The sequence below is a fragment of the Lethenteron reissneri genome, chromosome 44 (assembly GCF_015708825.2).
Source record: "Lethenteron reissneri isolate LAM-NWPU_2019-01 chromosome 44, ASM1570882v1, whole genome shotgun sequence".
Lineage (NCBI taxonomy): Eukaryota > Metazoa > Chordata > Hyperoartia > Petromyzontiformes > Petromyzontidae > Lethenteron > Lethenteron reissneri.
This window is the reverse complement of record NC_083822.1, coordinates 3,784,599-3,803,057: the sequence shown is the minus strand read 5'-3', so window position 1 is coordinate 3,803,057 and position 18,459 is coordinate 3,784,599. Positions and strand designations below refer to the sequence as shown.

Here is an 18,459-nt window from a genome sequence, read left to right as displayed (position 1 = left end):
TGGAGCCAAGGGCGGCTAGAGAGAGCATCCACGAAGGCCGGCACCAATCACAACAGGGTGTAGTGGCTATCAGAATGCCTGGCACCACCTTTGTCTTCCTCGTGCTGATGTTTACACACTACACCAGGTTCCCATTAAAGCTGAGTGGACTTAGAGGCGGTGGGGGGGGAGCACCAGTGCGGATATCACTTGCCAGTATTGTGAGTCGTCGCTGGGAATCAAATTGGGGTCATTGAGTGCGAAGCGCAGTGTAGTAGCCACTTCACCAGAGACGAGACTAAGATCCTCCATCCCCCCCCCCCCCGCCGATATAGCTTGAGCAGACTCTTGGGCCAAGTGTTGTGAGCGAGCACCTCTAAATCAGAAGTTTATTTCTTACAGTGAAGCCCACTGAGCTAAGGAGACTCGACCTGCAGACGACATCAAAGCATTCCACAATTACAGATTAAAAACAACAAACTTAATGAAAATACGCCTTTGAAGGCTGGCTCAGTACACGGGGGGGGATGGAAGAGGCAAGATAACCCACACTTTACCCCACCACACACGCACCTCCGATGAGGACGATTGGCTACGTACGGTGCGAAAGAAGTTCAAAGTACATCCCTGCCCATGGTGAACCCATTTATGCTGCTGGGTGGGCAGAGGCGGGTGGGGGGGGGGTTTAGAAAACTTGGCCTTTGTTTCAACTTCCTCACCGGGAGATTGAATCGAACCGGCGACCTCTGCATTGCAAGCTCACTGTGGCTCACCGTTCCGGCTGCATCGCACGATTAATATAAAGCGCTCTTAAAATGAGCGCACAATATTAGTGTGGTAAATTAAAAGTCGGTTTTGGCGGCCGACGCCGAGCGAACCCAGGCCGGGCTGGTGGTTTAACGGCACAGGTGCGTCCAGATAGGCCCTCTCGCAACAAAGGGGGGCCCATGCCGGCAATGTCAAGTTACTCGGCAACCGAGGACCCCCGTCACGGGGGTCTGCACTGTGGAAACAAGGGCGGGCGGTCCGGCTCGCGTCGCCTTCAGAGTTTGGGGCCCATGCAACGTCTCTCTGGCACGCTATCCCTTACTTTAACCTTTCCTTCCATTAAAGTTGCATTTGAGACGTCCTAAAATAGACTCGGAATTTGAGCGCTGGCAAAAGGAATTTCTAGTCACGTGCTATGATTATTATGATGTGTTCCGATGTTGAGTTTTCTTTCAAACCTTATGTTACCGATTTACTTTATAATACATGAGCGTGTTTCATTTTGGTGGTCGACTTGCAACTGGAATTTGTGAACGGGGTTAATGGGTCCTCACTCATGGTGCGTGCGAGTTTCAAAAATCAATGTCTACATTTTGGCGTCCTCTGGTGTGGCCCAATCAGTTTCAAACACAATGCATATATTATCGGAGTATGTGTTTTTCTTTGCATTCTGACCACAAGCATTGTGGTTAATGCAGACATGATTCATTGTAAAAGGTTTCAGTTTGGTGTTTTAACATCTTAACACCTGTTTAGTTGCCAGAAAAAAGGGGAAAACCTATTCGCATATTTTGGTCCTGGCAAAGGAGGTCCCATGATGTAAATGTATATTAATAGCTTCAAAAAGTTAAAGAGTCTCCACTTGTTCGCCATCATTATCAACATATGCCTGGAATCTTCTCCACGTGGAGGCCCATTTCTTGTGGTACTGAAAATAATAATTCTCAGAAGTATTAACATTTTTTGAAGCACCCTGCATATACACAAGCATGACAATGCATATTTATGTACGCATCACACTTTTAAATACACGTCATATACATGTATAACCCATTGTCAGTCTACTGCTGGATGACCACCTCTACATGGCATGTTGGTCATTGCGGATTGTTTGACCATACTTCACCAATCTAGTCAGTGTGGGATTTTGAAGGTGTGGGGGGGGGGGGGGGTTCGAGGGGATTGGTGCAGATTTTGCTTCCCAATATGGCACGTTTAGTAGATGCAATGACGCAGTGTCTTTATACTACACTTCATTAATAAAGCCATCATATAATTACTACAACATAACAAATAAGCATGACATGCTCACGTGAGATGTCATCTGCCTCGCCTGGCGTACAGGAGCTCGTGGGTTCAATCCCGAACCCTGACGCCTGCTGCTGTATATTTCGAGTTTGCATGTCTCTCTGCCCGTGGTCGAGTGAATTTTTCTCCGGGTCCTCCGTTTTTTCCCCCCTCCACATTTAAGATCAACAATGCGCGCCTCGAGCATTTGGCTGCTCGAAATTTCCACGCAACAAGCCCCTTCGTTGAGCTATCATTTGTGATTGCCTGGTCGCTTCTGAAGCAGAGCTACATGTTAGTGGACCACACCTGGTAAAAAAGACAAATAAAAAAGAGACAAATTCTCTTGCGGGCACTCCGCCTTCAAGCAAACGTCCCTTTCAGGCCTGCGGTGCTGCGATCCCTGTTACGAACGTGTCCGACCGCGGGAAAAGTTGCGGGGGAGGTTGCTCCTCCGGTGGCTTTGTGTGCCGCCGGTCCTGTTATTCTTTCCTGCTGTGATCATAGCTCCCGGCCGTGCACACAGCGGTCGCCGCCACTCTGCCAACAACCGCGGCTGCGCTGGCGTGCGGCTCTTCATGGGCTTCACTCTCAATGCCGCGTGGGGCTCTTAAACAAAATAGTTCCACAATCTTCACTGCGATTTATTATTCTTATTATTCTCCCGTAGTTTTCTTTTGGGGAGGTTTCGCAAGGTTTTGTGTGTTTTTCTTTTGCTGTTGTTATTTTAAAACAACCCACGAGATTCAGGTCAAATCGTCTCCCTCCTCAACTGAGCGGCGGGATGGTGGTGGTCCCTTCCATTGGTAGCTCTGAACCGGCGATGGAAATTCCATGTTCCTATGGTGGGGGCCTTAAACACATCCGCTTTTGAAAAGCATATTTTTACGAAGAAACATGTAAATAATTACGTGTACGTTTAGGTCGTGCTTGTCCCCTGAATGCTTGCCTTATACAATATATGGGAGTGCCATGTGTTTGCCAGTCAGGCCATCTGGTAGACCATCTGGTAAACTGGCAGTGTTTGTTTGGCAAGCCCGACTCTTCAGGCGAGAGCTAGAGAAGCGAGGCCACTCCTGAGAATGTGTGTGCTTATAGGGATGTTACTGATTGACTTGCGTCTGGAACGTTGGTCGCCGATGGACTGATTTTTTTTTACGTGGCTATGCGGAATAACAAATAAAATATATTACCCACAGTGCTTCACTACATTGCTCGTTGAAGTGGTTGTGGATAATTGAAGTGGTTGGGGTGCTGCAGTAGCGACATGTTAACTACCTCGCCTGGAATACAGGAGGTCGTGGGTTAGATCCTGACCCCGACGCCTGCTGCATATTTGAAGTTTGCATGTCCTCCCCTTGGTCACGTGGATCTTTCTCCGTTTTTTCTCCTCCACATTTAGAATCAACATGCGTTTAGAGTATTTGGCTGCGATACATTTCCACGCCGCTTCGTTGAGCTATCATTTGTGGCTGGGTGGCTTCTGAAAAAGAGCTCGACAGCTCAGTGGGCCTGGTCAAATCAAACAAAACGGTCGTTAGACAGCTCCACAGTCATTAGTTTTCAGGCTGCAATTATTCGTTTGTGTTTCACCAGGATGAAGTGTACTTGGCGACAACAAAGGAGCTCATTGAGGGCGTGATCTCCGGCTACAACGCCACAGTGTTTGCTTACGGACCCACAGGTACGACGCACGGACACGCAGACTCACGCGTAAATGTACACACGGGCGCGTGGAAGTCTTCCCGCTAAGTGAACAGAGGCCCGGGAGATGCACAGAGAGAGGGGGCCGAACACGGAGACACGGGTGTCACAGAGAGACCCCTCCTCAAGTTATAAACACAACTCAAACTCAACTCAAAGTAAGTGATAGACACAGAGAAATACACGGAGAAAGATAGACAGAGAGAGAGAGATAAAAATAAAAAATAAAGATACTAAGAGACGTACATAGAGACACTGACAGATACAGACAGAGACTCAGAGACAGGCAGAGATACTGAGTAGGACAAAGACAGAGAGTATATAGACACAGAGACAGGCATACAGATAAACAAATACACGGACATATACAACATCTTGGTCCCCACATACCCACATGCATGTTATTTGTGTTTAAAGACGTGTAGGGGTGTTAAAGAGAGGGCCCGTTATGCATGGCAGCCTATGGAAAACAAACACAGTGGGCGGGGCTACGTAAGTGCACGAGGAGGTGCCCTCTACGACGTCCGAGCCAGACACCCTGGGGGGGGCTGGTTCGAACGTTATGATCCCCCGGGGCCCCACCCCTCAGGGAGGGGTTGGGTATAAAAGGGGATGTACAAAGGGCTCGAGTCAGTTATGTTTAAGCTAAGGGAAGAAGACTGAAGACGTCTTAGATAGAGCCCTGGACTCCCCTAGTTCGATGTCCTTTTCAGGGCCGGACAGGACTGAGCCAGCGGCGTGGTCCCGAAAGCCAGAGCCGGTGCTCTTGTAAGAGCTGGTCTGGAACTCCGGGTACCGGGCCCGACTTACCAGTGTCGGGCCAGTTAGCCTCCCCTAGCCCATTAGTGGAGGATTCGGGGCTAGGACAGAGTTAGCTAGGGGTGTATCCCGAGTTATACGGGTGAGGGGGCCGATACCCCCTCGAGTGTGTATATGCCCACTGTCGTATTGTGAAATAAATATACGTGTGCCTCAACCTCGGCGTCAAGCGTCTTCACCGGTACTTCAACTGGTGTCAGAAGTAATTCGAACATGGACACGCGGAAAACAGCGCGGGCAAAAGTACCGCAGGAGGAAGACACTGCCGAGATCGTCGAGCCCGAGACGGCTCCACAAGACATGGTGCAGCCGGGGCCTGACGCCTCCTTACCGGGGCATCGAAATGAAGAGGGGCCGCAGTCAGACGCGTTACGGCTGGCTCACGGGAGGCTGGCGGAGCTGCTGTATGCCGCTGCCGCCACGCTGGAGACCATCACGCGATTGGGGGCCGGTTTTTCAACACGGGGCAAGGCGAGCCAACGACCAGGGCGCCTTCCCGCCATTTCGGAGCAGTCCGAATTTGAAATTCCCGCCATCGACGCTACAGCTGTTCAGGGCGTGGCCAGCCTGAACATCCGCTCCGACATCGCCGTCGCTGGAGCTGCAGCGTCATCACCGCCGGAGGGTGCGTCATCACAACCGCGACAGGCGATCCCATCGGCCGTTCGCACCGACGCACAGCCGAGTGGTGGTGACATCTGCCTGCGGGAGTCTACAACAACCGCTGCGCTTCATCAGAGACTGCCCCCGCTGAAGGAGTTCATCGGCGCGGAGGGAGACTGGGCCGGGTTTCGCCGACGTTTCCTCGCCCATCAGGAGATGGCAAAATGGTCCGATGAGGAGGCTCTCTGTGCGCTGCCGGCGCTCCTCGACGGCGACGCGCTCGCCGCACTCACATCGGCGCCGAGAGAGAAGCGGTCTACGTTACCGATGGCGCTACAGCTGCTGGGCGGGGTCTATGGACCATCAGCCGAATGCCGACAGCAATTTTACGACCGCAAGCGGGGTGAGAAGGAGTCGCCCCTAGCATACCGGACGAGCCTCCTGGCGATGGCTAAGTCGGCCTTCCCTCATATGGACGACGACGGCGTGGATGCTATGGTCACGGAGAAAATCCTCCTCCTGGCAGACGACCTTGACATCGCTGTCGTCGCGCAGGAGGACGCGGAAATGACATCGCTCCAGGCGGCGCGGCTCCTCCACGCAAACCTCCTGTCGCTCCGGCGGAAAGCCAGCAGGGCATCGGCGGGGCGTGCGGTGGCTGCAGCCACCCTTCCGACGGAGGAGCTCTACGCCGTCGACCACCGACGGCAACAGGCGACGGGAGCACGGTCGGGCCGGGACGGGTCGGGCCATTCCGACCATCCGTCACCTCCGACGGCGCTCCCGCGGTGTTTTAACTGCGGCGTCCGGGGCCACGTCGCCTCGGGGTGCCGCTCTCCTCGTCAGCGCGGGACGACACCTCAACGGGACGACGGGCCTCATCACAAGCTCCACCATCATAACCTGGCGAGTCGCGGCACCCCACATGTTTGGCCCACGCACACGCCCGTCACGCACTCAAACACCGCAACGAGAGGGGGGCCGATATCGCGCACCATCGCACCATCACGCACCACTCTGGGTACTCATATCGAACCCGGCCAGTGGTCCGTGCTGGCCGATCGTGTGGTAGCCGCATCATCGGGGTCGTCGGTCGTTGTGGGGCACATCGACGGGGTTGAAGTGCGCATCCTGGTCGATACGGGAGCATCGGCGACCATTATTTCGGAGTTAATATACAATATTCTCCCTGTCCAGAGCCGTCCTTTGATGCCTGTTAACGTACCATTCTATGCGGCTAACGGGGGCTCACTTGGCATCATCGGACAAATTCGGGCCCAAATTTGTGTTGGGGAAATTAAATTGTCTGGGCCGATTTTTGTTTCCTCCTCGCTGGCGGTTCCGTGCCTGCTGGGGACGGATATTAATCGACCAGGGATGCATTGAGCTCCCGTCGGGCAGACGCATGGCTTTTTTGCCATCACCCGTTACGACTCGGACGGCGTTCGCGACGGTGCCGGCATTCGTAGAGAGAACGGTGCGCGTCCCTCCGGGGGCACAAATGTTGATTCCCTTGAAACTTCGGCGACCCTTCGCTAAGGGTATTGCGGCCCAAGGGGTTCTGCTGGGGCCGTCTAGGGCCGGGGTTAGTGGACCTCATTTACTTCCGGCCCAGACCATAGTAAGAGGGGACGGTGAACCCTTCATCGCGGTCCTCAATGTGGGCTCACAGACGGTGGTGGTCCCACAGGGAACCGTGCTTGCTCACGCAACGCCGGTGCCATGTGAGGAAACCGTCGCAAATCACGTCAGCGTTGTCCCTGCGCCGCGACCACATTCGGACAGCGATGAAGGGTGGCTCGAGGCGCTTTGTGCGGGATCGACGGACCTGTCAGATTCAGAGCATCAACAACTTAAAACACTACTGCGGGAATTTTCCGACGTTTTTAGTCGGAATAAATACGATTTGGGTTGTACTCACCTGCTGCGTCACCATATTGACACGGGTGACAGCGCGCCAATTCGCCAAAATCCGTTTCGGTTGAGTCCCGCCGAAAAGGACCATGTCAAATCGGCTATTGATGACATGTTGGCCGCCGACATCATTTCTCCTTCCACCAGCCCTTGGGGAGCGCCGATCGTCCTGGTTAAAAAGCAGGACGGATCGTTGCGGTTTTGCGTTGATTTTCGGCGCCTTAACAAAATTTCGGTTGCCGACGCATACCCGCTCCCTCGGATGGATGAATCGCTGGACGCCTTGGCGGGAGCGCGATTCTTTTCCACACTCGATTTACTTTCGGGATTCTGGCAGCTTCCTCTGGACGATGATTCAAAGCCTAAAACTGCTTTCCGTACACCGCACGGCCTGTTCCAATTCAACCGGTTGCCGATGGGCTTACACTCAGCGCCGGCAACTTTCCAGCGTTTGATGGAATTGGTTTTGGCTGGATTGCAATGGGAGTCGTGCCTCATTTATTTGGATGACGTTATCGTCTTTGGTAAAACTTTTGACGAACATCTCCAGAGGTTGCGGGCGGTTTTCCTAAAGATGCGGGCTGCTAATTTGAAATTCAAACCCCAAAAATGCCATTTGTTGCGCGATTCGGTGCGTTATTTGGGGCACATCGTGGGACGCTCAGGTATTGCTACCGATCCCGCCAAAACGCAGTGTGTCAGCTCCTGGCCGACTCCCACCTCGGTGGGAGAGGTCAGGAGTTTCATTGGGTTCGCGTCGTATTACCGACGGTTCGTCGCTGATTTTGCGACAATTGCCAAACCCCTGCACGCTTTAACATCTAAAGGGGTTCGGTTCCACTTGTGTCAAGAGGAGGAGGCTGCTTTCTGCTCCCTTCGGGACGCCCTGGTAAAAGCCCCTCCCTTGGTTTACCCCGATTTTTCTAAGCCCTTTTTGCTCGACACCGATGCGAGCAACACGGGTATTGGGGGTGTGCTTTCCCAGGTGGTTGATGGCGTGGAACGGGTGGTCGCGTACGGTAGTCGGGTGTTGTCTCCTGCGGAGCAAAGATATTGTGTAACCCGTAGGGAACTGTTGGCAATTGTCTATTTCATCCAACAGTATCGCCCATATCTGTACGGTCGGCATTTCACCGTCCGCACAGATCATGCGGCACTACAGTATGCCCTGCGAGTTCAACAACCATCGGGACAGTTGTCTCGATGGTTGGAGGTTCTCCAGGACTTTGATTTTGAAACCACCTACCGTAAGGGCGTTCGCCATACGAATGCGGACGCTCTGTCGCGCATGCCAACCACCTCGGAATGTGCATGCCTCCTGGGGTCGGGACGTTGCAGGCCTTCAGGGGACGCATCGGTTCCAGGTCTTGGCAGCCACCGACGACGACGAAACATTAATTACTAATTCGATCGAACAACAGGGAAGAGATTCCCTGTTGGGGTTGCCCGTCACTGAATGGGGGCGCCTCCAGATGGAGGATACCTCCCTCCTCGGGTGGCGTCGTCGCGTCGGGGGTGCTGAGCGTGTGAAGGGTGATTCGGATGCATGGGAAATGGTGCAAGGTCTGCTGATGCATTGGGACGGGAAATCCCAGCGACATCGGCTGGTGGTCCCTTCTGGGTTGCGAGGCAAGGTGGTGTGGGCCGCGCATGAGCGCCTATTACACCTGGGGACCCAAAAGACTCTTGCACTGCTACAACTTGATTTTTTTTGGCCTGGCATGACGAGGGATGTTGGGGATCTATTGGGATCATGCCCTCGGTGTGCGCAACGGAAACCGCCGGCGCGGGAGTCTAACCCGCCCTTGCAATCGATCAAAGTGTCCAGAATAAATGAGCTTGTCGCGCTGGACATTTTGGGCCCATTTCCCGCCACCCCCAGGGGCAATAGGTATTTGTTGACTGGTGTCGAGTATTTTACACGCTGGCCTATGGCCTGGCCCCTTGCCAACCAGTCGGCAGCAGCCATCGTGGAGGCCTTTGTTCAGGGATACGTCCTGGACAAAGGTGCTCCGGAGCGGCTGCTGACCGACCAGGGCAGAAACTTTTTCCGGTAAATTACTCAAACAAGTCTGTGACCTCCTAGGCACGAAGAAAATTCGTACCTCCCCGTATCACCCGCAAACTGACGGGATGGTCGAGCGCCTGCATCGCACCATTACGTCAATGATGTCACAGCAGGTCTCGGACTCACAGACTGACTGGGACCTGCATATTCAAGGGGTCTTGGCGGCATACCGGATGGCACCCCATGCAGCTACGGGATTTTCCCCCTTTTACCTCATGTACGGTCGCGAACCCGATCCGCCTGTTCGCGCTCAGCTGCAGATCCCCGAGCCGCAAGGGAAAACTAAATTGGCTGACCACGTCAAATTTAATCTGGCCAAATTAACAGAGGCGCGGGATGCTGCAATGCTAAACTCGGACCTCCGTCAAAAGGCGAATGAGCGCCTCAGGCTGGGTCGGGCGCACATGATACAGTGGAAGCCGGGGGACAAGGCATGGCTGCACTGTCCCCAAGTGCCACTGGCTACCTCCTCTAAGCTCGTGCGGCCGTGGCGGGGCCCTGTGGAGGTGGTCGAAGTTTTGCGACCACAGTGCGTGCGCATTAAATGGGGGAAGCGGCGATGGTTCGTGCACCCCTCTAGGTTAAAACCCTTCGTTGCGGTACACAAACCCACCTCACACATGCGTGGCCAAACGTGTGGGGGGTCGACCGACTCATTCGGGTCCGTCTCCGTCGTTCTCACCTAATGCCTTGCCGGCCGTGCCACCTCCAGGTGCATCAGGACTGACGGGCTCACACCCGACCACTCCTCCTGGGGATACCGACGGTCGCGCGGCATCGGATGAGGACTCACTCCGGGACGGACAATTGCCACCTGACGGTCCGCCACCCGGGGTTACCCCGTGTGAGGGCCCCGCGGCAAGGACGCGCGCAAAAATGCGCAGACTGTTATGAGGCCGGAAGATGTGTACATAGGTTGTGTTCATCGTGTGTTGTGTGGGTGGTGTGTTCCCTGCCCATTGAAATGTACATACGTTGGGTTCACCTGGTGTTGTGTGTATGGTGGGTTCCCTGCAAATTGTATATAGGTTGTTTTTTTTACGGAATTCGTATTTATTCAAGGGGGGGTGCGTCGGGTTGTTTTCTCTTCTTGCTGTTGCATTTTGTTGTGTTCTTGTTGCTGTTCTTGTTATTGTTGAAAAATAGTGAGGCACACGCGCGGTCAAGGTGTAAATGCACTTTTATTGTCATTTTTGTATGTTGGCAGCCGGGACGGCTGCAAGCTATGCGGGGGGGGGGGGTGATGTAGGGGTGTTAAAGAGAGGGCCCGTTATGCATGGCAGCCTATGGAAAACAAACACAGTGGGCGGGGCTACGTAAGTGCACGAGGAGGTGCCCTCTACGACGTCCGAGCCAGACACCCTGGGGGGGGGCTGGTTCGAACGTTATGATCCCCCGGGGCCCCACCCCTCAGGGAGGGGTTGGGTATAAAAGGGGATGTTTCAAAGGGCTCGAGTCAGTTATGTTTAAGCTAAGGGAAGAAGACTGAAGACGTCTTAGATAGAGCCCTGGACTCCCCTAGTTCGATGTCCTTTTCAGGGCCGGACAGGACTGAGCCAGCGGCGTGGTCCCGAAAGCCAGAGCCGGTGCTCTTGTAAGAGCTGGTCTGGAACTCCGGGTACCGGGCCCGACTTACCAGTGTCGGGCCAGTTAGCCTCCCCTAGCCCATTAGTGGAGGATTCGGGGCTAGGACAGAGTTAGCTAGGGGTGTATCCCGAGTTATACGGGTGAGGGGGCCGATACCCCCTCGAGTGTGTATATGCCCACTGTCGTATTGTGAAATAAATATACGTGTGCCTCAACCTCGGCGTCAAGCGTCTTCACCGGTACTTCAGACGTATTACACACACACACAGTTGGTATAACACACCAAGCCTGTTGGGGCACGTGCAGTTAGCGAGCTTTTGTCTCCCTAGTGGCCATGTTTACATATTGCACCAGGTACTCGTTTGCGGCTGAGTCGACCTAGGGGAGGACCGGATTAGATAATGGTCACTGGTGTCGGCCGTGAGCGGGAATCGAACTCGGGTTGCCGAATGTATAGCTTAGTGCGCCAACCACTACACTACCGCTCCCCACCTATCCACACAACAAAGACGAAGATCCCCCGTATAGCCTGAGCAGACTGTTGGGGAAAGTGCTGTTAGCGAGCACCTATGAAGGCCGGAACGCTACATGAGGGGGTGGGTGGCCAGCACCACGCCCGGCCACCTTTGTCTCCTTAGTGGCAATGTTTACACACTGCAACAGGTATTCATTTAAGGCTGAGTCGACCTAGAGGATGCCCAGGACCGGTTCAGATAATGGTCACTGGTGTTGGTGGCCGTGAGCGGGAATCAAACTCGGGCCCGCCGGGTTCGTAGCGCAGCAGCGCGCTGACCGCCGCACCACCACTCCCACACACAGACCCCACGCAAACAGACCCCCCCTCGACCACTCCGCTCCGCCAACACCACCACCACCTGCAACGAGAGGCTGCCTTGTGAATGCTGCGTCCCTCTCCTGCCCCCCCCCCCCCCCACCACCTAACCCCCTGCCAGGGGCTGGCAAGACCTACACGATGCTGGGCACGGACCGCGACCCCGGCATCTACATGCGCACGCTGAGCGACCTCTTCCGCGCCATCGAGGCGACGAGCGACGACATGAAGTACGGGGTCACCATGTCATACCTGGAGGTGGGTCGCATTCTCGGCGTTTGCGCCACCATCACAGCGCAGGGGAGGGCGAGGATTGCTCTGCGCTCTGCGGATTGAGCGATGGAGTAATTTGCAGGGAATGTTTAAAATTTGCCAAATTTTGGACGGCGACGCTGGCGCACACGGCCATTGATCCTTGGTATAATTATAACCGGTATAATAAATAGGTAGACGATGCAGCATTGCAGTCAACCTGTGCGTTTTGCTCTTATACATCTCACCCCAGGCAATTGGTGAGATTGCCTGGTCACGAAAGAAGACTCTGACCTTGAGGGCTCTTTGTGTGCGTGTATAGATCTATAATGAGATGATCCGCGATCTGCTCAACCCTTCCACGGGCTTCCTGGACCTGCGAGAGGACCACAAGGGGGGCATCCAGATCGCGGGCATCACCGAGGTGTCCACCAGCAATGCCAAGGAGGTGCGGGAATCATCGTCACCGCCATCATCATTGATATCACCATCTGATGACATCGTTGCTGTCATCATTGTTATAATTTATCAATAATTATCACGATCACCATGACTGGAGCAATTGTCCAATAATCAAGTGGGGAATTAACCGAAAATTCCATCTAGCTCAAAGTGGATGTTAAATATACTCTGACAGCAATCGGAATACTATACCAGTTTGAATAGTAATTTAACATGGTTCTCACCGAGTTATAAAATGCTATCAGTCTATAAATTCAACTTAGCCAGTTTCAGCAAAGTCTGAAGGGTAGGTGCCCGAAGCCCACATTGGAGGAGGACAGGAGAGGCTGGATATAAGTACATTTCTAGGAAGCAAGCCCAGCTGTGCTTGTATCAGAAGTTGGTCTTTGCCTCCCACTGTCCCCCCACCAGTGATAATATAAGCGTGTGTTCCTTTTATGACATTTGTGCTTATGTAAAGGTGTGCTTATATCCAGTGTCTGTTGCATCGTCAAAATCAATACAGATATTAAGCCACATTGATCTTTGCCACATTTAAGTATGACCTGCGAAATCTCCAGTATCAAAAGTCTGTCTCTCTCTCTCAAGTTCTCTCCCCAAGGGTAGGTCCATGGCTCAGGCTCCATCCATCCCATCCAATCGCACTTTCTCCCTTCACCGCACCACAATGCACACAATACCAGGGTTCTTGTATGTGTGTTGAGATTTTTTTGCATCATACGTAGCCAACCAAATGTGGGATTTCCAACACGAGCTCAATGCTGTCAATTAAAATGAGTGCTGCCCTATGGCTGAGCGGGGAGACACTTTGTCATCATCATAAGTAGCAGCCGTCATTCTCTATTCACTTTTGAATAGAGGCCATTCGGTGCCATTTAATTGGATGTATATTTGTTGAACGTTTTTCGCACCGTACGTGTCAAACCGTGCTAATTTGAGGTGCGGGTGGGAAGGAAAGCAAACTAAGCACAAAAAATCAGTTCTAAAGAAATGAGTTTTCAATCTAGATTTAAAATGTGCATAGCTCCAGTGGCTTCCACTGAGCCATGACCAGGGCGGTAGCGTTGCGTTTCCTCTTGCCTTCCTCAGCAGTGTGTGAGGTGACATCCTCTCTGAATGCAGTTTAACCAGGACAATCTCATCGTCATTGTTAGAAAAATGACAAAGGTTCGAGGATATGTTTTAGGCCAGTGTTTCTCAACCTTTTTTGGCTACTGTACCCCCCCTCTAGTTGAATTTAGTTTCAACCAAATACCCCCTTGCCTGACCCAACATCAATATATGAATAACGAACAATTATAATTATCCTTGTTTTTAACTAGCTTATAACTGCAAGCGAGTAAAAACAAATTGACGGACGCTCGGGATTAATGACGTCATTTGTACGCGTTAACTGGTTACTCTTGGAAACCACATTGTTGATGATCAATGGGTTCAGAAATGTCTGTAATATCATTCTAGGTTACCTCATGGAATAAAATCTTATCGTAGTTATTTTATATTGGCAGATTCATACATGATTATTCACCAATGCCTCTCAGGTATCATATTATTTCACACATTTATAAATCACCTCACGTACCCCCTGGGACATTGCCGCGTAGCCCCCAGAGGTCCACGTACCCCGCCCGATGGACAACCACTCACTGCATTAGACGATCCTACAAGCGAGCAGACGCTATCGTTCTCCCCGACCGGCGCCCGCGCAGATCATGCAGCTGCTGGTGAAGGGGAACCGGCAGCGCACGCAGGAGCCCACGGCGGCGAACAAGGCGTCGTCGCGCTCGCACGCCGTGCTGCAGGTGACCGTGCGCCAGAGCAGCCGCGTGCGCGACATCAGCCAGGAGGTGCGCACGGGGCGACTCTTCCTCATCGACCTCGCCGGCTCAGAGCGAGCAGCCCAGGTGTGCGTCAGATCACACCGGCCAGCCGGCCGGCCAGCCGGTCGCCAATAAAGCCGTCACCCAGCCAACCACTCGCCCGGTCAATCACCGATCCAGACTTCCAGCCAGCCACTCACCCAGTCCAGCCAGCCACTCAAGACACTTTTACACTCAGCCACCCACTCGCTCAGTCACCCAGCTAGTCATCCATCCACCCAGCCAGCCACACATATGCAGTCAGTTATCCAGTCACTCATCCCACAGCCACCCACTCATCCGGCCAGACAGCCACCCAGCTACCCGTACAATCAGCCATCCAACGAGCCAACCACCTCACCCAGACTGCAGCCAGCCATACAACTACCTTTTGTAAGCCACCCAACCAGCAATCCACCTTCCCAGCCACTTAGCAAACTGCTCAGCCAGCTCGGTACCTTCTCAGGTGCCCACCCAACAATCCAGCCACCCGGCCACTCATCCAATCATTCACTCTATTTTGAACGATAGGCCTACAGGCTTATTTTGAGCAACTTTGCTTAATCCACACGATCATCACCACCACCACCATAATGATGAGTTACCATAAATAATCATGTTCATGATTACCATACTAATCATTATCACAATCGTCGTCGTCATTATTATTCTAACCACAATCACCGTCACCATTGTCACGATGCAGTGGCAAATGGCACGTCAAGCGGCTGTTGTTGTTGACGCCGGATGGGAGCAGACACAGAACAGGGGAAAGCGCATGAAGGAGGGCGCGCACATCAACCGCTCCCTGCTCGCCCTGGGGAACTGCATCAACGCGCTGAGCGAGCGCGGCGGGCGAGCGCAGTACGTCAACTACCGGGACAGCAAGCTCACACGCCTCCTCAAGGTACACCTCATAGTATACCTCAAAGTAGGCCCTCAAAGTGGGCCTCAAGGTGGGCCTCAAGGTAGGCCTCAAGGTGGGCCTCAAGGTGGGCCTCAAGGTGGGCCTCAAGGTAGGCCTCAAGGTGGGCCTCAAGGTATGCCTCAAGGTGGGCCTCAAGGTGGGCCTCAAGGTGTGCCCTCAAGGTAGGCCTCAATGTGGGCCTCAAGGTGGGCCTCAAGGTAGGCCTCAAGGTGGGCCTCAAGGTGGGCCTCAAGGTGTGCCCTCAAGGTAGGCCTCAATGTGGGCCTCAAGGTAGGCCTCAAGGTAGCCCTCAAGGTAGGCCTCAAAGTAGGCCCTCAAGGTAGGCCTCAAGGTGGGCCCTCAAGGTGGGCCTGAGGGTAGACTACAAGGCAGGCCTCAATGTGGGCTCTCAAGGTATAGACCTCGATGTGGGCATCAAGGTAGGTCCACACAGACCCTGGCTCCTGTCAGACCATGCAAAGGCAAGATATAAGACCTTCCCAAAAGGAGGGTTTGGTGGTTCTAGAATTTCAACGGTGTTTAAATAGGGCCCGAAATTAATATCAAGAACATAAATCAATGTATTTTCTCAGGTAAATGTCAACAAAGTACCATTTGTTTGAGGGTCGATGAGGGAGGAAATTGCTCCCATCGCCATGCCCTTGGGGACTGTGAGAGTTGAGACTTCAGAAGAGCAACATCTGAGTTGTAGGCAACGCTTGGTAATCCGGGTTGCTGATTAACCTCTGTGCAGGAGCGCTGCTTCAGTTGTTAGTGGCCCCTCGCCGCTCGCGGGTCAGTAACTCGGTGGCCACGTGACCGGGAACGCGTCGGCAAGTAAACCGCGTTCTTTATGAAACATAAAAAATGATGACACAGTACCCTATACTTATCCTTTATCCATACCTTATCTTAACTTAAGAAGGTAGGGATAAACGTCACCTGGTTTGAGTAAGCAATGCAGCATGATGTGACGGGCTTGCGTTCTTGTTACGATACAAATGTAATGGGGAAAAACGTATGACACAGTCTATTTCTTCACCCCAATTCTACACACGTCGATTTGTCTTCATAGCTAATTCACATGGTTTGCATTATTCTTGTTACTTCTTTCATTTGGCTGCATGGAAAAAGATATCCATTGACCATGGCTTCACGCGCAATTCTGTGGTGAAATCTTGAAGAGATTTTCTGTGAAGCAGGGCCGTGCACTGATTGTAGTGTTCTGATTTTAGGTTTATTCCGTGTACTGTGCTTCATTACGGCAAGAAGGCTCTGTGTCTCTGCATCTGACTCATATATACTTATTTTATTCCGTCAGCCTTATTGGCTATCTAGGCCAAATTGTCCTGAATTTGTTTAAGCACGCAAAGTTAGCACTGGTTTTGGCCTTCTGAGTCTCATGAGCAGACGCATTCTTGTTCCACAAAAGCTGCCGAATAACATTGCTCTGGACAGCAATTGAGGCCGATGGACAAATTTGTTATCTATATTTGGAGACAGGGAACAGTTACCGCTTATATCTATGGGACATTTTTTTGCCAGTATTAATGCCATGTGAAGGGTGTCTATTTAGTGTTTGAACATCTTAACACACCTGCACTCTTGCCAGAAGGCCGTAAAGCTTATTCGTTGTTCAGAGTTCCTTTAAAAAAAATCACTTTTACCCATAATGCTCTGCAAGCAGCAAAAACAAAAACGTGCACCGTGGGGTTTGTACGCAATACAAATCCAACCGGTGCGTAACAACGCCATCGTGCTAACGGCCCACACCGCGGCTGTGTACAGGACTCCCTGGGCGGGAACAGCCGCACGGTGATGATCGCCCACATCAGCCCGGCGAGCATCTCCTTCGAGGAGTCGCGCAACACGCTCACCTACGCCGACCGCGCCAAGAACATCAAAAACAGGGTGAGCTCCTCCACCCCCAGCGGCGTCTCAGCCCTCCCACCCTCAAGCCCTAATTCTCTGGGATAAACTTAGCCCCGCACTCCTCCGGGGCCGTCGAAGCGAGTTATTCCACGCATGTGCTTAAGCATCTGCCACGTGAGTGTGGAATTTCCGCCCGTGGTTCTGGGCCACCGATGGAAAGATGAGCACCACCCATCAGAGGTCGCAAACGGGTTTTGATTCCTTACCCGTACCCGTACCCGGCCGCACCAGGGTCGCAAATGGGTACCCGTACCCGGCCGGGTACCCGTTCCCTACCCGTACCCTACCAAAAATGAGTGACAAACGGTTACTCACCAGTGACTCACGGCCTACCCGTACCCGTACCCGGCCACACCAGGGTCGCAAATGGCTACCCGTACCCGTACCTGGCCGGGTACGGGTAGCCGGGTATCGGGTAAGGTACGGGTATCGGGTACCCGGTTGCGACCTCTGCCGCCCATTGCTGGTTTGAGCGGGGAAACGACTCGCGCCCGACCTCCCCGCTTGGCGGGGCGTGTCGCCCGCGCGCTCTGCCCCATGGTCTCCAATGGAGACGTCGCCACTTTTTCCTATGCATCCGCCCAATGGGAAGTAAACATTCGTCAAGGTGGGAATGTGGCCCTTCGTCTTGATTATTGCGGAGGTTTTTGTGGTTGAGCTGTGCAGCTCATCGGTGCTCGCTAACAGCACTTGCCCCGAAAGTCTGTTAAAGGGCCATACGGTGCATCTTTGCCTTTGCTGTGGAGCTCTCTCCGACGCGTGTTTTTTGGGTTGTTGGCCGTGTTGTCCAACGGTCCGCTCCGCGTGCATGCCGGGAGCTTCACACGTGGAGCGATACGTTAGACGTCGTGCCGACCAAAAACGCTGCGCGAGCCGAAAAGCACGTGGGGGAGCTCTGCCTCGTCTCTTCGTGTACGTCAAGGAGCATAAACGATCACGCGAACTCCGGTCATCCTCACAGAGGAAGCTTTTGGTTGACCATCGAACAAAAACGGTCACCGCATCATGCGCTTTCAGATGTGCTTCTGCGGCTGTCTGGAATGCTCTTCATTCCGATATTAGTAAGCCACTGGGAGCTATGCACTTTTACATCTAGATTGAAAACGTATTGTAGTGCACCTTTTGGCGTCATCTGGTCCAACCCATGTGAGACTAGGCTCTAAGGAAAGCTGTCTCGGGTGTGGACCAATCAACTTCAAGGACAGTGCATATATTATCAGAGTTATGTTTTTTGTTTGCATTATGGCTGCAGGTATTGTGGTCTATGCAAACATGACTCCTTGTAAAAAAAAGGTGTCAATTTTGTTGTCAGATAGAAGGGTAAAAAACCAATTATTAAAACGAATTTGTTTGCAATTGATTTTTGGGTTTAGTTTGTTGTCATTCTCTCCGTACCTCCGATTAGCACGGTTGCCTAGCGACAGTGCGAAAGAAGTTCAACATGCATACAAGTAAATGGCACCGAGTGGCCACTATCCAACAGTGG

At 52.8% G+C, this 18,459-nt stretch overlaps 1 protein-coding gene across 2 annotated transcripts in view; it reads left to right on the top strand.

Moving 5' to 3' along the window:
* KIF19 (kinesin family member 19) overlaps positions 1 to 18,459 on the top strand; it is a 99,858-nt gene that overhangs the window by 60,481 nt on the left and 20,918 nt on the right. For both annotated transcript variants that reach the window (XM_061569879.1, XM_061569878.1), the window contains exons 4-9: positions 3,631 to 3,718; positions 11,683 to 11,819; positions 12,136 to 12,261; positions 13,985 to 14,179; positions 14,892 to 15,041; positions 16,830 to 16,952. In XM_061569879.1, the coding sequence (XP_061425863.1) occupies positions 3,631 to 3,718; positions 11,683 to 11,819; positions 12,136 to 12,261; positions 13,985 to 14,179; positions 14,892 to 15,041; positions 16,830 to 16,952 (819 nt within the window). The remainder of the gene's footprint in view (positions 1 to 3,630; positions 3,719 to 11,682; positions 11,820 to 12,135; positions 12,262 to 13,984; positions 14,180 to 14,891; positions 15,042 to 16,829; positions 16,953 to 18,459) is intronic.